The 22,578-nt window shown below is 41.2% G+C and overlaps 1 protein-coding gene across 7 annotated transcripts in view; it reads left to right on the top strand.

The window, feature by feature from the left end:
• The window catches only part of XPR1 (xenotropic and polytropic retrovirus receptor 1), a 201,520-nt gene extending 182,454 nt beyond the window's left edge, over positions 1-19,066 (top strand). For 5 of the 7 annotated variants that reach the window (XM_081485831.1, XM_081485837.1, XM_081485835.1 and 2 more), the window contains 2 exons: positions 651-872; positions 3,817-5,974. In XM_081485831.1, coding sequence (XP_081341957.1) covers positions 651-872; positions 3,817-3,877 — 283 coding nt within the window. In that variant the 3' untranslated portion in view covers positions 3,878-5,974. Of the gene's footprint in view, positions 1-650; positions 894-3,816; positions 5,975-6,969; positions 9,911-18,988 lie in introns of those variants that run through there. The other 2 variants (XR_014052377.1, XM_081485833.1) reach the window with 2 other exon arrangements.
• Positions 19,067-22,578: the final 3,512 nt, after the last annotated feature.

Below are 22,578 nucleotides of genomic sequence, written 5' to 3'. Positions count from 1 at the left end.
CCTGCCATTTTAACCTTCCTGTTCCATTCCAGCCCCACTGACATTGCTGTTGTTTTAACACACCAAAGTCCTCTCCAGTGTGGGACCTTTTGTACTTGCTGTTTCCTCTGCCCGTTTTGTACTTACTGTTCCCTCTGCCTCAGACACTTTTCTTTAGAATTTTACCTGACTTGCTTCCTTACATCATTCAGATTTCTACTAGATGTCTTCTCTTCAAAGAAGCATGTTCTATACCCTTGCCCTGCTTTATTTTCTTCAGAGCATTTGCTGTTAACTAACTGTTTATTTGTTTAATATCTGTGTCATTAGAAATTACACTTATACAGTCATAGGCTTTGTCTCTGTCATACTGTGGCTTTTCCTGTCATACTATAGGTAGTCAATAAATATTTGTGCAATAAAGTGAAAGAATGAGTACTCTGTACCTGTGTTTCATGAGTCCCTTTCCTTTGCCTATTCCATTCTTGTCCCATTACCCCCAACACACACACCACCTTTTTCTATTTTAATATTCTAGTCCTTAATTCCTTTTTTTGTGTGTGTTTATTTCCATGAGTAGAAACTTGATGTACTTGGAGGTCTACAGGTGATAGTAGTAGTATATTCAAATTTTATAAGTAATTCACCTACTCCTACCCCATTTTGCCAAGGCGATTTGTGTGGAACTTCTTCCGCCTGGAGAATGAACATCTGAATAACTGTGGTGAATTCCGTGCTGTGCGGGACATCTCTGTGGCCCCTCTGAATGCCGATGATCAGACACTCCTAGAGCAGATGATGGACCAGGAAGATGGGGTACGGAACCGCCAGAAGAATCGGCCGTGGAAGTACAGCCAGAGCATATCCCTGCGCCGGCCTCGGCTCGCTTCTCAGTACGTATGGCTGCCGCTTCTGTGAGATGAACTCCCTGCAGGTTTTAGTACTGGGTAACATTTAAGTTTGGAGAAGGAAATAGCAACCCACTCCAGTATTCTTGCCTTGAGAAATCCGATAGACAGAGGAGCCTGGCAAGCTACAGTCCATGAGGTCGCAGAAGAGTCTGGACATGACTTAGCGACTAAACAACATTTAAGTTAAGCAGTCATGTTGAACCTGATGAAATTGCTGGTGTTCAACCATTTTTCACAACCTATGTACAGAATGTCTTAATGGACACATAGTGTAAAATATCATTAGTATGTTAATTAATGCATTAATTAATACCTACTGATTTGGCATTAAAAGTACACTGGGGAAAACTTGTTGGAGAATAATTTATTTGACTCTTAAGTATATCTTGTATAAAAATCATTTTCAAGTTATAAACTTTAGGAACCCTGGTTCTGCCACTTGACGTCTGTGTCATCTTGGCCAAATCACTTAATTTCTCTTATATTATTGCTCATCTGGAAATTGGGATTAGTATGGTCCCTGCTCATAGGGTGGCTAGTTAGATTGTTTGTTATGACTTGGGATTTACACCAGTTTCCTCACAGAAAGCTCAATAAGTATAAGCTATTATTATTTTTACTTTCTTAGTAAATACCTACAGCAGTATTTTTATCGGTCACTGACTTTGTATATTCCTAAAAGTTGTTTGCAAGATAGCTGTACCCTCTAAATGTAGGGTATATGTGGCTGCATTTGAAATTTAGAGACAGTAGATAACACAAAGGATTGGAATGAAACAGGAGACAGGGCAGTTTTCTGAAGGATAAGGGAGTGTTTGGATAGGCTAGAGGCACAGTCAAGACATGAAGGTGCAAATGAAGGATGGAAAGAAAAGCCATGTGACTAGCGCTCGTAACAAATAGTAACAAAATGTAGCTGAATGAAGTATGATTGTAAAAGGCTGAAAGCTTTATCTTGTAGGCAGGAAGAAGTCACAGAATTTTTTCATAGAATGTTATGAAAGTAATTTATTCATAAGTTTCAGTGGCACTGTGCAACATGTATTGGGAAAGGGAAAACTGAATGCTGGATCAGCTAAAAGACCATTCCAGTATTCTTAAGTATGGAACATTAAAGACTTGGATTAGGGTGCTTACAGTAGGACAATAAAGAAAACAAGGAAACATTTTAAAGGAAGTTTAAAAAAATAAATTAGAGATGGTAATAACCCACAGGGAGCAGAGGAGAAATTGCCTGAGCATCAGATAGAATTTGTAAGCTCTCTGAAGAAGAGAAGGTAGAGAAAAGCAGAGCAAGGAACTGTCTTGGGGAACAAGCACAAGCAAGAGAAGAAAAAAAAAAGAACAAACAAAAGGGGTAGGAAAGGAATGATCAGGGAGGTCAGTAGGAAGAACGTCAAAACAAAGCATGATACTGTTACATACAGCAGGAAGCAGAGTTTGAAGAAGCAAGAGGAGGGGTTGTGGAGGCCGGTAGAGTTAGAAAGGTAAGGTCCACAAAGGGCTGGAAGACAGTGCAATAGGTGGTCGTCCCACTGAGCTCCTAAATTTGAGTCGAATCCTTGCTAGTTACCAGCAGAGGGCAATCCAGACATACACTCTTTCTGCTTCAAAAACAAGGAAGCAGTACATCTTTATGTTCAGTTTCAGATGTTCAGTGGAAAACACCAGCATATTAGATTGCCTCCAAAGGAAGACAGTTAGAACAAGGGAGCAGGTTATGTGCAAAGGAGAGAACAGTGAATCTAAAATAAGATCTGAGAATGAATGTTAACTTTGAGACTCATGCAACCATTTAACACATCCTTAACATTTGGAATGTCCATTTCTACCTCTGTCGAGTAATAATAATCATAGTACCTACTTTACCTCATGGAGCTCACGAGTTGCAGAATATTTTGACTTTTTCTAATACTCCATTTTTCATCCTGTGCAAGAATCTCTTTTATGGAATCCTGAATACTTGATTATCTTATTCTTATTGACAGTCATCAGTGATAGTGAAGTTTATAACTATACAAGGCACCTGATTTTATTGTTGGGTAGTTACTGTGGTAGATAGCTTATGTTGAAAGATGCTTCAATATAACTTCAACCAGTTGATCCTGGTTGGGCTTTCTAACATGGCTTAGTATTCTATTCTCTCTTCTGTGTGCTGTGGGTAGTCACTCAGTCGTGTCCGACTCTTTGTGACCCCATAGACTGTAGTCCGCCAGGCTCCCCTGTCCATGGGGATTCTCCAAGCAAGAATACTTAGTGAATTGCTATGCCCTCCTCCAGGGGATCTTCCCAACCCCAGGATTGAACCCAGGTCTCCCGCATTGCAGGCGGATTCTTTACTGTCTGAGCCACCAGGGAAGCCCCTCTTCTGTGTATACTTCATCAACTGTTTGAAGACAACTGTCATGTCTCTCCTTTAGTCTTAATCTGCTGGCCAACTCTCCTGGTTTTTCATGTGTTCCTCAAATGATTTTTCTGTCATCCTAATCGTAATTCTTTGTATTTGTTTAATGCTTTACTGATGCTTTTTATATCCATTCTCTCACTTGATATTCATACTGTCTCCATGCAGTGAAAGCAGTATTATGTAAAAAGGTATCATTATTCCTGCTTTACAGAGATGAAAATTGGCATGTCGGAGAGGTTAAAAAAATACATCATAAAATCCAAACCCCTCCATTGCACATTACACATGACCTGCCATTGTTGTTTCCTTTGGTTGCGATCTAGTTTCTTAGTGTTTTTCCAGTAATATCTGAAATTGAATACAAAGCTCTAGGAGCAGTCTATCTGGTGTAGTATATAGTGTCCATGGCTGGTTATGATGTATTTTTAATGGTAGTAAAATTGAAAATGTACCTAATACTTTGAATGTGTTTGTATGTTAGTAATGGACTAAGTATTTTTTTCTTCTCATTACCACTAGATCCAAGGCTCGTGACACTAAGGTATTGATAGAAGACACAGATGATGAAGCTAACACTTGAATCCTCTGAAGTCTAGATTAGCATCCTTGGTTTTCCTACTCTACAATTCTTTCCTCGACCAACGCAACCTCTAGTACCTTTACAGCCGAAAACAGGAGAAGACCTATAACACATTTTCCGAGCTCTTCCAGATCGGATCCTATGGACTCCAAACAAGCTCACTGTGTTTCTTTTCTTTTCTTCTCGTTTAATTTTCATTTTCTATTTTTAAAACATATTTACTTCATTTTGCCAATCAGAGGACTTTTTAAGGAACAAAAACATAGTATCTTCTGGATTGTTTACAATCACAAGGACACAGATACCTATCAGGATGAAGAATAGGCATTGCAAGGACCCTCTGATGGGACGGTACCGAGATACCTCGGCTTCCGCTTGGCCCGGTTTTGACTGGTTGAAACCGGACATTGATTTTTAAATTTTTTGTCAGTTTATGTGGAGAATTTTTTCCTTTCCTTCATACCCAGCGCAAAAGCACTGGCCGCACTTGCAGGGAAAGTGCAACTTAGAGCAGTACCTTCATTCATGAAGCTACTTTTTAATTTGATGTAACTTTTCTTATTTTGGGGAGGGTTGCTGGGTGGGTGGGAAATATGATGTATTTGTTACATATGGTTTTCTCATTATTTATGAAACTTAACCATAAAAGAATGATATAACTCCTGTACAATGAAGGTGATAACAGTGAAGACAGGGGAAACTAATGTTGGACAACATTTGAGGGTTTAGTCCACAGTACCTCTTTCATGAGACGACTTACACCTGTTTGACTTTTCCTTCCTTTCTTTTTAATTTTAAGCCAAAGTTTTATTACTGATGTTTTAAGTTGCTGCTGCTTCAGAATCCTGAGCGTGTCTCCTGCAACAAAGCCTTCACACACGTCCACACAACCAGTTGAAATTTATTGAAGAGGTCTGATACATTTTTTTAAGGAACAGATGTGGAATACATTTGCCCATATTCCAACCGTAACTGAAGTTACACCTTATTAAGCTTCAACATGTAGGGTAATTGAAGTACAGCCTTTACCAACTTGGGATTAGAAGGCACAGCTATTTCATAGACTTTCTACACCCTCATTGGATAGTTTTTCTCCTGGGTCCACTTATTTTAGCCAGAAGTTGATCAAATTATAAGTCTGTCTTGGGGAAACCGTACTTTTGAGAGCCTAGAACAAGTTATCCTTCCTCTCGCGCTTGACAGTGATGAAACAGAGATTGGCAGCCATTTCTCCCAGCAGTTTTAAAGGATGAACATTAGATTTCATGCCCTCCTATGACAGAAAAACTGCTTTTAAAATTTGGGGGGCCTAAACTTGGTTATACACAAAAAGCATATTTCTTAGAAATTTCAGACTATAATGGTCTGTACACAATGCTCATTTTCACTTTTGTCTAATTTCTTTCCTATTTCCTAAGTCATCAGATAAGCCCAAAAAACCTAAAGGATTTTTCTCCCTTGAATGTGATTGGCATTAAATTTGGCGTTATCATTTACTTAGTATTAAAAGCATATGATTGCTGCCCCTTAGTATATATACCCTTTTGTCATTAGCTCTTATGCCATGCATCACAAGTCTTCACTCATCCCTGTCATAATTCCAGGAGATTAATTAAAATTTCTGTTACCACCAAAATTCTCCCAATTAACTAACATTTTCTTTTTAAAGGAGTTCTTTTCATCTTTATTCTGTCAAGCTTCCAAAATTTGGTCCCTTCCTGAATTGAGACTTTTTTTTTTCTGAAAAACCACAAAGCTCTGTGGCTTTTACTGCTTTTTTTGTTTTGCAAGCATATTCCTTGGCCCAAAACTGAAGAAGAGAAATTTAATTTTTTTTTTTTTAGTTTAAATAAAATGGATCATTTCTTATAATCAGTGGTAACAATTTAGTGACCCTTAATAGATTAAAGGTTGCATTATTTATACTTGGGATTTTTTTTCTAACTATTCTGGTTTTGTACGTTAAAACTATGGGGGAAATATCACTGGTCTGTCCAGAAGGAGCAGTAATTATTACTGAGTTATATAGAAAAGTCCGGTGGACCAGTCATTTCTTGTACAAATAAAATTGGTGGTACTAATGTGTATCCAGAGCAATTTGACTTGTCAACTTCATTCTCTGTTAGTAAACCTATATAATGACACCCTTAAAATCTTACATTTGACTTCTGGTATTTTAATTCCCCAGTGTTTTTACTTTAGTGTATCCTATGACCAGTTTGGTCTTTTTTCAACTATTATGATTCTCAACCCTGATCAGTATTATTTTTTCATAGATAATGCATTGTTCAAATATATTCTTTTTCTGCTGTTGGTCCTATCAGAATAGTTTGTTCAGGAATGATAAGGCTTAGGTAACTTTCAGCTCACTTTGACAGATGCTTAACATGTTTTTAAACACAACAGCTTTATGTTCCTCCTGAAGCTCTAAAGAGAAAAGAAGGCTTTTCCTCATCAAGAGGAAACAGTTTGGAAGACAGAATATATAATTTTTTCTTCCAGAAAAGGCAATGTGCATTTTTCTCACCTTTTATATGCTCTAGTTGTGAATGCTGTGTCCTACCTAAAACTTTACTGGAGCGTCTTGTACACTGAAACTCTCAATAGAACTCTTAGGAAATGAACATCACAGAGTTATTTTAAAGGAGCAGCTATCTAACCAAAGGAAAAACTTCATCTGATTTTAGGTTTAGGAAGTCTAGTTTTATTTTATTTGAGAATCACTCAATTGATGATATCAGTTAAAATACCCCCAAATGAATGAAAAAGAAGTATTTTTTAAAAAGGATAAAATTTCCTTTTCATTTTGTGACAATATGGAAAGCATTGATGCATGTAGAGAAAGTAAAAGACAAAAGTGGCTTATTTTCTATGCACAGATATGCACCTCTAATTAAGGCTGGCTATACCATTAAAATGGAGTAATTGAGGATTTCATACCATACAGAGAGACATTAAAATGATCACACATTGTCACCATTAATTAGGTTATAATAGTTATTTTTAAGATTTGAAAGAGGTTGGAAACCTATGTGCAACTTTCTTTTTCAGCATCAGCCATTTTTCTCCTTAAAAAAGCTGCTTCATTTCAGATACAGAAGCAGTGTTGTGGGAGGAGAATGCCAGTCACCCCAGCAGTAGCATGTGTGAACCCTTAGAGAAGGAAAACGGAGCCCAGCCCCTCAGATTTGTGACATCCCAGTATTCCAACATGAGAGTTTGAAGATTTTAACTGAGATTTCACTGGAAGTATCTTGTTGGTATAGGGTATTCTTCTACCATGGTTTGATCAAAAGTATATTCATGATAACTAGAGAAAGCAATTCATGCTTTCTTAACTAAGGCAAGTTAAGAATAGGAGAAAATAGCCTCTTAGTGAGTATACAGGCATTGATTAACAGACATTTAGTTGAAGAGAAATAAGGTAATTGTGGAGGTAGCAGAGAAGAGCAAGAGGAAGTTGGACCTTGGCAGCAGAAGCCGGGTAGTGAGGAAAGTAGGTGAGCTTGATCACATGGAGGTGATGCTGCCGTTTGCAGTCTTTCCTTTGGGTGGTTATACTGCTGGTAGACACCTGCCTGTTTTGCTACCCTCTTTCTCCACTACTTTTTTACTCGGGAAATAGTTCTTTATGCCCAAACGCAATTTTCTTAGCAATGACTAGAAAAAGTTTTTAGTCTAAGGAAAGTAATTTAGAAAATAACTATCCATGGTGTTATTTTATTCAAATATTTAGGACTCTCTGATGTGATTGCATTTTATTTGGTAAATGAATTTCAGATTATTTTCTGAAATAGTTTGCATGAAAATTTTTAGCTCTTAAGAAATAAGAGCTGTACAGCATATTGAAATTTTAAAAATTAAGATGGCTTCTCAGATTGAAAATTATGTTGAATCGAAGGCTTTCTCTACAAAATCACTGAACTTTTAACACATCTAATTTTCAAAGCCAATAATAGATATGATCTATGTCACTAAGTTAAGACAATAAAAGTTCTAGTGAACCTCAGGAAAAGTTAAGAGAAGTAAATCAAATTTTTGAGCTTAATTCATTCCTTCTTATTATGCATCTGGCTTATTTCTTGCTTTTGATGATTAGCTGAAGCAAGGAAAGGTTAAAGAGATTTTACAAATTGCTTAAACACACATACATTTCTGCATTTCAGGTATCATTCTTGATAGCAAATCTTAAAAGCTAACTTTCTGCATTATATTTTCAGTCTATACAATGTCAGCACAGTGGTAATGTGGGCTGCTGCTGCTGCTGCTAAGTCACGTCAGTCGTGTTCGACTCTGTGCGACCCCATAGACGGCAGCCCACCAGGCTCCCCCGTCCCTGGGATTCTCCAGGCAAGAGTACTGGAGTGGGTTGCCATTTCCTTCTCCAGGGCATGAAAGTGAAAAGTGAAAGTGGAGTCAGTCGTGTCCGACTCAGTGACCCCATGGACTGCAGCCCGCCAGGCTCCTCTGTTCATGGGATTTTCCAGGCAAGAGTACTGGAGTGGGGTGCCATTGCCTTCTCCAATGTGGGCTAGAGTTTATTATATTAGGTCGTAAGCAACTTGTGCTGATTAACACTACAAACCAGTAATTTACCCAGCATTAAGCCACACCACTCACCAAGTATGAAGATGTCAAAGAATTTCGGAGCTTAATTTAAATGATATGAGAAGTTGGCTTGGGAATTGAGAGGAGCCTGCTGATTGGAATGGTTCATCATGCCTTTCTAGTATGAATTGGCAAAACTGTGATATTGAGTTGCCCCTTAAAAACAAACTTCCGGAATGTATTTGCTTGCTTGCCATGGAGTATAGTGGTTATCACATTGGCCTAACACTTTCAACACACTTACTACAGAAGAGGAAGTCAGAGGAACAAGATGAGTTTCCCTGAAAAGAAGCAAATCATTATACTGCTTTTCATCTAAAGTATGTTTCCTTATAGCAGACCTTTAGTTTATTTCATTATTAAAGCAAAGCCACCTTCAGTTTTTTTGTTTGTTTTGTTTTATGCTATCAACCTAAGGAGGACAATCAAATAACCAACTGTTTGCCTTGGATTCAGTGTGTCTGCTAATTACACCATCTCATATACCTTCAGACCAGTTACTTGACTAAACATCCACCATATTACCTTAGTTCTTCCTATGCCCTTTCCTCTGTACCACCACAAATCAGAGGGAAGACTTAACTACCAGAAAGATGTGAACTTCTAAGAAAGAGCAAGGATTTCATCTCACTCTCCTTTCATCATTATCTCTGAAGTCCCTCCCCACACTTCCCTGATGGTCCATGCTGCAACACCAGCATGGTGGAAATAAGGAGAAAGATTGTGGGGAATCCCAAAAGAGTAACTGATTGTAACATTGTTATTCTTTTGAGCTATAAAGTAAAATTGTGAGCCACTCACACTTGAGGAAAGAGCAGTACTCTAAGCTTTATCACATTGTGAAGATTAGTATCTTGCTGTTTTCCAGATTAGCACAGAAGCTTGTATCAGTGAAGAGTATTTAGGAGGGCAATAGGGTGTAAAATGTATCTGTCTTTTTGAACCCTCTCCCTCTTACTCATGTTTCCTTCACCCCACCCCACCCCGCCGCATTGTGTTGGTCAGGTGATACTATTCTATGAAACTGAACTCTAGTTGTCAAAAGTAACCATGGAATGTGATTAGTCCTCTGTGGGTGCTTCTTTCCCTCCTTTTTCTCCCTTGCTTTCTTTCTTACTCCCTCCACTCTGGTAAATGGAAAAGGTGATGTCAAAGAATTGATGCTTGCTTGGACTCATGTTGTATCTGTGACTATGCTATTAGCTGTCTCCTTTTTCCTTCTTACATGGGTAGAATTCTTATGAAGTGTGGCTTTCCCTTCTTGAAAGTAGGTTTAATGCACAATGTGGTACTGTTTTATAGTTTCTAGATGGTTGTATAAAGCAAAAAGTTAATGTGGTTATGTGTTTTTAAAAGAAAATAAGTGATTGGTTAAAAAAAACTGTTCTTTTTTTCATTATTACAAGCTTTCTCTGTTTTCCAACAGTTTACTGACTCCTTTGTCACTGGTGAATGGTTTGTGCGACTGTGTTTTTCTCTCTGGGTTTCTTGGATCCTGAACATGATTCCTCTTAGGACCACTAACTTGTTAAGGGTTTAGAGCAAACAGACTTCACGGGTGAACATTTTTTAACTCTTTTACTAAATTGAAAAATAATCTAAAATAGCGTTTTTTTCTTTAGGTAATATATTAAGTGTGACCCTAAAGCAATGGGATTGATGCAGCCAATCTTTTTTTAGTTACATCTTGAACAGCTGGACACCTGTTATCATTCCATACCCAGACACTGTGAGAACGTAGAATTTTCTGTGGAATTCCTGGATTATTACTCCTATCTATCTAGAAAAAGTTATCAAATTAACTGACCCCAGGATAAATATACTCAAAATGAAAAGGGAAAAATATTTTATTGACTAAACCAGCATATGATAACGTGCAGTTACCAGGTTAAAGTCAGGATAAGCTCTGGATATATATGACTCATTGGATCCTCAGCACCTCTTTCTATAATCTGATGATAATGATACATGCTCAACATTTGTATGCCTAGAGGTGTATACATACACTATAGTGTTTTACATTTTTAATTTTAGTCAATCAAGTCTTCTGTAGCCCTTCGATAATGAAATATCAAAGATAGTTTAGAAACTTGTTTGTCAACGATTGTTCCTGTCAACTATTGAATTCAGACATTTTTTTGCCTGCAGTTCTGTAGAAAGATTTCCATCTAGAAATCTTTAAGCCCGTCCCTGGCAGCCTTCGTCAAAAAACTTGCTGGGTAGGGTGTGTGTCCTGCTGCCAGCTATTGTCAGTGAGCATGATATATGCTGATTTCCTTCCATGCAATGTCCCAATCTTGGTCTAGTCTGGAGTTCTAGCAGTAATACAAATCAGGGGAGGGGAGATGTCCTTTTTCCAAAGGTGTTTCGTCACTGGGAAGTCACACAAAATCATATTTACTGAAATGTGTCAAGTACCTAGACGATAGTAGAGGCCTAATAAATATTTGTAAAAGTGAAAGGTGACTTCTAGAGATTATTAGTAGATGAGCTATTGAGCAAATTTAGGAGGTAATTGACTGTTTTTTCCATCGATTGCTACAGAGGTTGTGCCTCTTCGGAACATTTGCTTACTGACAAACTGGTCGGTGATCCTGTGTTGAATCAAGTTGTGTGAAAACTTGATCCTGTGCCCCCTCCCTGATAATTAGCAGATGCTTCTTCATCCCATGAACATTCTGTTCTGCTCCACAGAGAACAGATCAGGTCCCCCAAGGGCAGAGTAGTCACTGCTGACCCTAACTGCCCAGTACAGGCAAGGGCCGCCTCACATCAGTGACATCATGTAGTGTTAGCACCGTTTATAGAGGAGAAAGTGCTCAGCGCCTGGCTGTGGACACTGCAGTAACTACCGACCCTGGAATTAAGGTGCCGATCTGACTGGCTGGATAGCCCACATTCTCCCTGTTCGTTAGAAGGAAAAAACATACACATATATTTCTTGCTTAGCAGGAACTAGGAAGCGGCTTCTTTCCAAAGCTATGCCCGATCAGATCAGAACGTAACCATTTTAAAGAAAATCAACACTTTCTTCCCACAAAACACACACACACAAACTATAGGTTGCTCAGCAATCTGGGTTCTCTGATTGTTGGTGAGAATTTATCCTCTGCCCCTCCAGGGATGACAGTTCTTGGGACTCTTAAATAGTAACAAATGAGCTCCTTAAATCAACTGCTTTTCACAGGAGTCTTCTCCCTTGAGCCAGTCACATTCCTTTCCTCTCTTCCCTGCAGTTTTTTAAAAGTTTCATCCATGGTGAATCAGGATGGTATACTGGAGAAGGCAGGAACTTACGATGGATCAGGCATTGAAGATGTGGAGAGGAGAAAAGAGCTATAGAGAAATGAGATTGGATAGCTATTGGTAAGTGCCATTGATATCTACGGAAGGAGCAAGAACGGCTGAGGACAAGTGCCAGGCAATTGAAAGCCAGATGTAGAATCAGGGCCTCTTTGTTGGCACACAGAGAAGCTCTCATCTCCTACTGTGGGAGGGAAGAGGAAGGACAAAGGACTTAACAGAGTAGTAGACCTTCAAAGACAACCAACCAAGGCAGGTTATGCTAGGTCAGGACCCCCTATTGGGAAAGCCTGACCCATCAGATGCAACATCTGGTTGGATCCCTTGCATAGGTTCTGACTCCTCAAACCCCTGAGAATATTCTGAGCCTGCAGACATAACCCCCCATGATCCTCAGTGCCCCTCCCACCCCTGTTCCGTATTTTGTAGGGGCTGGAGGATATCCTAAGGGTTCTTGAAGAAAGGGGCCAGAATATAAGATTGAATAGAGAAGTATGTTTGACTTGGACATGCTCCACAAAATACAGAATTTAACTCCCTAGCAAGAATTCCAGAAGTTGGTAAAAAGTGGCTACTAGGATAGCTCCTAGAAACATTGAAAAAGCGATCGTCTGTGTTCAGCAAAGTTAAAATTCCAGAATTGCTACAGCAGACAGTGAAGGTAGGGGCCACAAAGCTAGGGAAGTGGGCTTGCTGGATACACTGTGGCTGGAAGGCCAAGAGGACTTACCATGAACAAAGATCATGGAGAATGTACTGGTCAGAGGTGACTCTTCTATGAAGACACCATTCCAGAACTGTGAAAGCTGACAGCAATAGCATTGGGATGGTAGGACTCTGTAAAAACAGAGGCCAGGTGGCAGCACAAATCCACCAAAAGTTGGTCAAGATGACTCTTGTTCTTCAGTCACTAAGTCATGTCCAACTCTTTGTGACCCCATGGACTGCTGCAGGACGCCAGGCTTCCCGGTCTTTCACCATCTCCAGGAGTCTGCTCAAACTCATGTCCGTTGAGTCAGTGATGCCGTCCACCCATCTCATCCTCTGTCGTCCCCTTCTGCCCTCAGTCTTTCCCAGCATCGAGGTCTTTTCCAGTGAGTTGGCTCTTTGCATCAAGTGGCCAAAGTATTGGAGCTTCAGCTTCAGCATCAGTCCTTCTGATGAATATTCAGGGTTGATTTCCTTTAGGATTGACTGGTTTGATCTCCTTGCTATCCAAGGGACTCTCAAGACTTCTCCAACACCACAGTTTGAAAGCATCAGTTCTTCAGCTCTCAGCCTTCATGGTCCAACTCTCACATCTGTACCAGACTATTGGAAAAAAAACATAGCTTTGACCAGACAGACCTTTGTCAGCAAAGTGGTATCTCTGCTTTTTAACATGCTGTCTAGATTGGTCACAGTTTTTCTTCCAAGGAGCAAGCATCTTTTAATTTCATGGATACAGTCACCATCTGCAGTGATTTTGGAGCCCAAGAAAATAAAGTCTGTCACTATTTCCACTCTTCCCCCATCTATTTGCCATGAAGTGAAGGGATTGGATGTCATGATCTTAGTTTTTTGAATGTTGAGTTTTAAACTAGCTTTTTCACTCTCCTTTTTCACTTTCATCACGAGGCTCTTTAGTTCTTCTTTCCTTTCTGCCAGAAGGGTGGTGTCATCTTTATATCTGAGGTTATTGATATTTCTCCTGGCAATCTTGACTTCAGCTTGTGCTTCATCCAGCCCAGCACTTCTCATGATGTACTCTGCATAGAAGTTAAATAAATAGGGTGACAATATACAGCCTTGATGTACTCCTTTCCCAATTTTGAACCAGTCCATTTCTCCATGTCTGGTTCTAACTTTTGCTTCTTGACCTACATACAAGTTTCTCAGGAGACAGGTAAAGTGGTCTGGTTTTCCATCCCTTTAACAATTTTCCACAGTTTGTTGTGATCAGCACAGTCAAAAGCTTTAGGATAGCTGATGAAGCAGAAGTAAATGGCTTTCTACTTGCTTTTCTATTTGCTTTTTCTCTTGCTTTTTCTATGATCCAACAGATGTTGACAATTTGATCCCTGTTTCCTCTGCCTTTTCTAAATCCACCTGGTACATCTGCAAGTTCTTGGTTCGTGTACTGTTGAAGCCTAGGTTGAAGGATTTTGAGCATGACCTTGCTAGCATGTAAAATGAGTGCAGTTGTGTGGTAGTCTGAACATTCTTTGGCATTGTCCTTCTTTGGGACTGGAATGAAAACTGACCTTTTTCAGTCCTGTGGCCAGGGCTGAGTTTCCCAAATTTGCTGACATATTGAGTGCAGCACTTTAATAGCATCATCTTTTAGGATTTGAAATAGCCCAGCTGGAATTCCATCACTTTCACTAGCTTTGTTCATAGTAATGCTTCCTAAGGCCCACTTGACTTCCCACTCCAGGGTATCTGGCTCTAGGTGAGTGATCACACCATCATATTTATCCAGGTCATTAAGATCTTTTTTGTATAGTTCTTCTGTGTATTCTTGCCACCTCTTCTTAATATCTTCTGGTTCTGTTAGGTCCTTGCTGTTTCTGTCCTTTATTGTGCCATCTTTGCATGAAATGTTCCCTTGGTATCTCTAATTTTCTTGAAGAGATCTCTAGTATTTCCTATTCTATTGTTTTCTTCTATTTATTTGCATTGATCACTGAGGATGACTTTCTTATCTCTCCTTGCTATTCTTTGGAACTCTGCACTCTGTTGAGTATATCTTTCCTTTTCTCCTTTGCCTTTTGCTTCTCTTCTTTTCTCCACTATTTGTAAGCCCTCCACAAACAACCATTTTGCCTTCTTGAATGTCTTTTACTTTGGGATGGTTTTGGTCACCACCTCCTGTATGATGTTACAAACCTCTGTCCATAGTTCTTCAGGCACTCTATTAGATCTAATTCCTTGAATCTATTTGTCACTTCTGTATAATCATAAGGGATTTGATTTAGGTCATATCTGAATGGCCTAGTGGCTTTCCCTACTTTCTTCAATTTAAGTCTGAATTTTGCAAGAAGGAGTTCATGATCTGAGCTCCAGGTCTTGTTTTTGCTGACTGTTTAAGAACTTCTCCATCTTTGGCTGCAAAGAATATAATCAATCTGATTTCGGTGTTGACCACCTGGTGATGTTCATGTGTAGAGTCTTCTCTTTTGTTGTTGGAAGAGGATGTTTGCTATGACCAGAGCATTCTCTTGACAAAACTCTGTTAGCCTTTGCCCTGCTTCATTTTGTACTCCAAGGCCAAACTTGCCTGTTATTCCAGCTATCTCTTGACTTCCTACTTTTGCATTCCAATCCCCTATGATGAAAAAGACATCCTTTTTTGGTGTTAGTTCTAAAAAGTCTTGTAGGTCTTCATAGAATCATTCAACTTTAGCTTCCTTGACATTAGTGGTTAGGGTATAGACTTGGATTACTGTGATGTTGAATGGTTTGCCTTAGAAATGAACAGAGATCATGCTGTAATTTTTTGAGACTGCACCCAGGTACTGCATTTCACACTCTTTTGTTGACTATGAGGGCTACTCCATTTCTTCTAAGGGATTTTTGCCTCATCCATCAGAGGGCAGATAGAAGCAAGAACTACAATTCCTTGGCCTCCAGAGGGAAAACCACAATCACAGAAAACTAACCAAAATTATCATATGGATCACAGCCTTGTGTAACTCAGTGAAACTATGTGCCATGCAGGGCCAACCACGATGGACAGGTCATGGTGGAGAGTTCTGACAAAATGTGGTCCACTGGAGAAGGGAATGGCCAACCACTTCAGTATTCTTGCCTTGAGAACCCCATGAACAGTATGAAAAGGCAAAAAGATATGAAAGATGAACACCCCAGGTCAGTAGGTGCCTGATATGCTACTAGAGAAGAGTGGAGAAATAGCTCCAGAAGGCATGAAGAGGCTGAGCCAGTGTGGAAATGATACCCAGTTGTGGATGTGTCTGGTGGTGAAAGTAAAGTCTGATGCTGTAAAGAACAGTGTTGCATAGGAATCTGGAATGTTAGGTCCATGAATCAAGGTAAATTGGAAGTGATCAAAAAGGAGATGGCAAGAATGAACATCAATCGACATTTTAGGATCAGTGAGCTAAAATGGATGGGAATGGGCAAATTTAATTCAGATAACCAGTATATCTACTACTATGGGCAAGAATCCTTTAGAAGAAATGGAGTAGCCCTCCTAGTCAACAAAAGAGTCCAAAATGCAATACTTGGATGCAATCTCAAAAACAACAGAATGAGTTCAGTTTGTTTCCAAGGCAAATCCCTGGCTGGGGTCCCTTCTCTATTGTTCAGTGCATTAGGCACTTGAAGGGCTACCCTCCCTGGGGTCTTTCTCTATTGGTCAGCTATCAGCACTGGTCTGCAGAAAGAGAAGCTACAGTGATGGCTCCACCCCCTGCATATTACTCCGCATCATCACCTTGCCTCCCTGGCTGCTCTGCTTTCCTCCAAAGGCATTTCCCACCACGATCTCCTCCCTCATGTCCCCTCTGGCTGTTTCCTCACAATCAACAGCAGACCTCATCCTGGGATTGCTCTCCAATCCCTGCACTCCAGCTCCCAACCACCATGGGTTCCAGAGGACTTGCATCCCTGTCCAGGGTATGTAGGGCTGTGGCAAGGATTGTCTGTGTGGTTTTCTTTCCATTCAGACTGTTATATAGATCAGCTGCTGCACTTTCCAACAGCCTCAAATCCTTCTCCGCTGTCCCATACCCTTGTACCATGTGGGGATTTGACCCCTGCTTCAGTTCCTCCTGATGGCTGGGATGGTAAAGAATGTCCTGCAATGCCAGAGACCCAGGTTCAATCCTTGGGTTGGGAAGATCCCCTGGAGACAGTAATGGCTAACCATTCTAGTATTGCTGCCTGGAAAATTACATGGACAGAGGAGCCTGGTGGGCTACAGTCCATAGAGTTGCAAAGAGCCAGATCCAGCTGAGCAACTGACACTTACACTTTCAGCTCCCCCATCCCTGGACGCAGGTCCAGCTGCTCATTCTCCTCTTTCTCCCCTCCTTCCTTGGTCCTACCCAGTTTTGTGTGGATATATATATTCCTTTCCAGTGGTCAGGGACCCCTGCCCACTCTCAGCTAGTGTTCTGCAAGATCTTCTGTGTCTGAAAGTGTATTCCTGATGCATCCATGGAGAAATGTACTCCATGTCCACCTACTCCTCTGCCATCTTGAGGAGTCCCTTCATTCATCTTTATATCTGCTTGTCATGCTTTTGTCCTTTTTGTGGAAAGAAAGTTATTTTTTTGTAACATAGGTGGTCTGAGTACCCTTATACTCCTTTTCTCAATTGTGGTGTAAATGGGGAGATACCGAAACCTCAGTCCAAGGACACGGTGACCAGGGCCCAGACTCCTTGGGGGTAAGGTCAGAGTCACACCATCAGACAAGCCTCTGAGGCTGGGAGAGCTGAAAATTGATGATGAGGGGCATCTAGAAGGAAAGAGCATCAGCTGTGGTCCAGAGACCAGCTGCATCAGTGAGGGGCTGTCTCATCCTTCTAGCCTCCCTCAGGAGGAAAAGCTCACCACAGTCCTGGAAGAACAGCTGTCTGAACACGTGTGGAAAAGTGAGCTGAATGGCATACAGGGTGGACTATGGTGGACACAGAAGCACACCAGCCAGATCTCTGTCTAAGGAAAGGTTTGCATCACAGGTCTGGGGGCACAGATATGGGGCATAGGTCTGAAGGCACAGGTGTGGGGAACAAGTATGCGGGTCCTGTGAGCAATGTCTATGGTTGACAGCTCCTCCAGGGTATGCCTCAGTGGCAGCTGGTTACCTCACCCCAAACCATGCCCTTTCTGGGGTAATCCATGTCCAGAGACTAGACAAATCCACATAGCATGATTGTACTTTATATTGGGCATATACAGGCTCAGTTATCTTGCCACCCAGTGGCTCAGTGGGTAAAGAATCCGCCTGCAATGCAGGAGACCCGGGTTCAATCCCTGAGTTGAGAAGATCCCCTGGAGAAGGAAATGACAACCCACTCCTGTATTCTTGCCTGGGAAATCCCATGGACAGAGGAGCCTGGTGGGCTACAGTCCACAGGGTCACAAAGAGTCGAAGACAACTGAAGCGACTTAACGCACAAGCACAATTTTTGTATATAAATGTTAAGAGCAGCTTTATTTATTCATAATTGCAAAAAAAAAAAAAAAAACCCAAAACTGGAAACAACCAAATGTCCATCAACAGGAGAATGGATAAACAAATTGGGTAAACTGTCTTGGTCTGCTAGGGCTCCCATAACAAAATACCACACACTGGGGAGCTCAAATAACAGAAATATATTTCTCATTGTTCTGGAAGCTGGTAGTACAGATCAGGGTGTCAGCATATTTGGTTTCTCTAGAAGACTGTCTGCTTGGCTTGCAGATGGCGGCTTTGTCACAGTATCCCCACATGGCCCTTTCTCTCTGGACACATCAAAAGATAGTTTTTAAGAGGGATAGTCATGTCTTTCGTAGAGTTATAAAATGCAAACATGTCAGAGATTTTGTCATTAATCAAAAAATCAGTATAATGCTATAACCTGTTCAGAGAAGAATCTAAAACACAGATAAATATATAGACATCTGGAATGTGAGAAAAATTTACAAACAAATGCAAAATCAGCAAAACTGGTCAATATTCATGAGTCAGTTCTACAAATACAATCGTCATTTCTCAGGAAAAAATCATTTGCATTACTATCAGTTTTTTGACAATTTATAGAATTATAAAATAGCTCAGGTAACCTGAAAGGATGCATAGACAGTACATCCAATGACGTTTTGGGATCATTTCAAAGATTTTCACATTTTCCCCTATACCTTAATGACTGACTTCTCCATTCCAAATTATGCATTTATTTATCAGGTCATTTGACATAATTACACACACACACACACACACACACACTCCAAAATGCTTTGTTCTCAACACCCTAGAAAAAATTCCTGTTCAGCTTGGCCAATTAGCTAAAGCCAGCAGCCAGGCTCAGGTCCTGGGGCAAATGGAATCCATCTCAGTTCTCCTTGTTCCTCTAAATCTTCACAGAAATGGCCAAAACTCTCAGTAAGAGGTATCATTAGCAATATCAATATTAGCAAGAGAAAGTTTTTGTCTTAGATGCTCCATACTGAAGAAGTTTTAAAAGCTAAGCAGCTTTCTCATGACATACAGGGACCTACCAACCATGATTTTCACCACTGCTTTCCTGTGGGCAGAGACAAGTCCCGGGGCCCAGTTCCCAACCCCGCTGCAGAAATGGAGCCGGACTTTGTCGGAGAGACGTTGGTTGAGAGGCTCGAGGGGGAGAAAGGTGAGCAGGAGAGTAGAGGGGTGATTCTGGGTGAAGGCATCTACGGGGCGGAAGTAAACAGCCACGAAACAAGCAGAGAACCTTTCCAGATGGGGCTGTTTATGAAAGGGTGGTGAGGGGCCCAATGGGATAGGACTTTACACACATAAAATCAGAGCTTTCAAGGGTCTGCAAACCCTCAGACACTGGCACTGATAAAGGCCTTCTAAGAAAGTATAGAGAATCCACCTTGACCTGATCCCTGAGCCCACTGGCCACGTGGGCACTCTTCTCTCCTCGGCTTAGTAAAGGTAGCACCTCACACCCTGACTCAGCCCACTGAGACTCTTCCCCAGCAAGCTCTGAAAGGGGCCACTGTGTCACAGCCCCCCATATGCACACACACTAAACACACCTCTGCACACAAACCCCAGATGTCCCCCAGGGCTCCTTGGGGGCGACATCTTCCATGTGAACACCTTCAGTTCAGTTCAGTTCAGTTGCTCAGTAGAGTCCAACTCTTTGCAATCCCATGGACTGCAGCACACCAGGCCTCCCTGTCCATCACCAACTCCCCAGGCTTGTTCAAACTCATGTCCATTGAGTCGGTGATGCCATCCAACCATCTCATCCTATGTTGTCATCTTCTCCTCCTACCTTCAATCTTTCCCAGCATCAGGGTCTTTTCCAGTGAGTCAGTTCTTCACATCAGGTGGCCAAAGTATTGGAGCTTCAGCATCAGTTCTTCCAATGCATATTCAGGACTTATTTACTTTAGAATTGACTGGTTTGATCTCCTTGCAGTCTAAGGGACTCTCAAGAGTCTTCTCCAACACCACAGTTCAAAAGCATCAATTCTTCGGCGCTCAGCTTTCCTTATAGTCCAACTCTCACACTCATACATGACTACTGGAAAAGCCATAACTTTGACTAGACAGACCTTTGTCAGCAAAGTGATATCTCTGCTTTTGAATATGTTGTATAGGTTGGTCATAGCTTTTCTTCCAAGGAGCAAGCATCTTTTAATCTCATGGCTGCAGTCACCATCTGCAGTGATTTTGGAGCCCAAGAAAATAAAATCTGTCACTGTTTCCATTGTTTCCCCATCTATTTGCCTTGAAGTAATAGGATCAGATTCCATGATCTTAGTTTTTTGAATGTTGAGTAAAGTTTTTTCATTTTCCTCTTTCACTTTCATCAAGAAGCCCTTTGGTTCCTCTTCACTTTCTGCCATAAGGGTGGTGTCATCTGCATATCTGAGGTTATTTATATTTCTCTTGGCAATCTTGATTCCAGCTTGTGCTTCATCCAACCTGACATTTCACATGATGTAGTCTGCATATAAGTTAAATAAGCAGGGTGACACGATATAGCCTTGACGTACTCCTTTCCCGATTTGGAACCAGTCTATTGTTCCATGTCAGGTTCTAACTGTTGCTTCTTGGCTTGCACACAGATTTCTTAGGAGGCAGGTAAGGTGGTCTGGTATTCCCATCTCTCTAAGAATTTTCCACAGTTTGTTATAATCCACACAGTCAAAGGCTTTGGCATAGTCAATAAAGCAGAAGTAGATGTCCCAGAATTCTCGTTTTTTCGGTGATCCAACAGATGTTGGCAATTTAATCTCTGGTTCATCTGCCTTTTCTAAATCCAGCTTGAACATCTGGAAGTTCTCAGTTCATGTACTGTTGAAGCCTGGCTTGGAGAATTTTGAGCATTACTTTGCTAGCGTATGAGATGACTGCAATTGTGCAGTAGTTTGAACATTCTTCGTCATTGCCTTTCTTTGGGATTGGAATGAAAACTGACCTTTTCCAGTCCTGTGACCACTTCTGAGTTTTCCAAATTTGCTGACACATTGAGTGCAGCACTTTCACAGCATCATCTTTTAGGATTTGAAATAGCTCAACTGGAATTCCATCACCTCCACTAGCTTTGTTCATAGTGATGCTTCCTAAGGCCCACTTGACTTCGAATTCCAAGATGTCTGGGTCTGGGTGACTGATCACACTATTGTGGTTATCTGGGTCATGAAGATTTTTTTTTGTATAGTTCTTCTATACAAAATAACACCCTAACCTCCTCCAGATCCTGTCTGCTCCTTCACTCTCCACCACAGCTCTTAAAATTGGTTTTGGACCCAACCAAGTCAGTAGCTTGTAACCCTTTGCTTACCAGCCAATCCTTTTGTTACTTCTATGATCCTTAAGTCTGTAAAAGTTTTGTCCAACAAACCAACCATATTTATTACATAATAACCCTTGTCCCCTTGGCAACCCACACTGTCATACTCAGTTGATACAATACCAGTCAAAAGCAAAGACACTTCTCGTGGTGAATGTATCATATCCACTAGACTTCTTTAAATACGGGTGATAACTTATGCTCCCCTCCCCATTAGGTGTCTGGGGACCCCAGGTTCCCTCATAGCTCAGTTGGTAAAGAATCTGCCTGCAATGCAGGAGACCCGGGTTCGATTCCTGAGTCGGGAAGATCCCCTGGAGTAGGAAATGACAACCTACTCCAGTATTCTTGCCTGGAGAATCCCATGGACAGAGGAGCCTGGCATGCTACAGTCTATGGGGTTGCAAGAGTCGGACACGACTTAGCAACTAAAGAGAGAGAAAAGAGAGAGAGAGAAATATGGGTGATAACTTATGCTCCCCTCCCCATTAGATGTCTGGGGACCCCAGGTTGGGAAATCCTGTTCTGAGGATTAATGTTGAGTGAATTCAGCCAAGTCTCCCTTGCTCTCCCTTTTCTAGGATGGGCAAACTGAGGCTGTTAGTTTTAAGGTGAACTGACTTACTCACACTGACAAAGAATTGGAATGGAAATTGAGAATTTTTTAAAAGAAAGTGTCCCCTTTTTTGGTCTCTAATTCCTTTTAACATTAGGTTTTCTTAAAAAACAAAGTAAAATTTAGCTGGGAAGGGCTGTCACTTGCCCCTCAAGGGAGCCTTTTCTGCTTGCAGCCTGGATGTCTCTACAGGACCCTAGAATCTGCTGCATGGCAGGTGCCTGCTCCTCCCCTCCAGGTCAAGAGGCCTAGACCATCCTGACAAGAAGGAACCCGAGAGGTTGTCTGGTCCAGGTTGTCCCATAGTGTGTTCCCCAGGATGTTAATTGCTATTTGGCTGGGGGTGGGGGTGGGGTGCGGACAGCTTCTGTGGTCAATTACTTTTGAGAAAGGCAGTGTTAAGCAAAGGTAAACTGGTTTAGTCTTGTTTTGTTTTCAGGACATGGCTGAGCCTGTGAAATGCCTTTGGGCCTAACGAACTGCCAGGAGGGTGAGATGGCATGTATTATCGCCCAGATTTTCTGGACTTGAAATCTCTTTTTCACGGGAGACCTGTTCATGTCTCACGGGGCCCTGGGGTTCCGAGAAGCTTAGCTGAGGACCTGTTAGTCCTGCCTGACACTTCCAGGTAAGGAAACTGAACTCAGAGTGACCAAGTGCTTGGACTCACGA

This window comes from Giraffa tippelskirchi, chromosome 5, assembly GCF_054371585.1.
Source record: "Giraffa tippelskirchi isolate mGirTip1 chromosome 5, T2T-mGirTip1v1.2.pri, whole genome shotgun sequence".
In the NCBI taxonomy this organism is placed as follows: Eukaryota; Metazoa; Chordata; class Mammalia; order Artiodactyla; family Giraffidae; genus Giraffa; species Giraffa tippelskirchi.
Note: the sequence above shows the minus strand (reverse complement) of the source record. Positions and strands in the feature narration are given on the sequence as shown.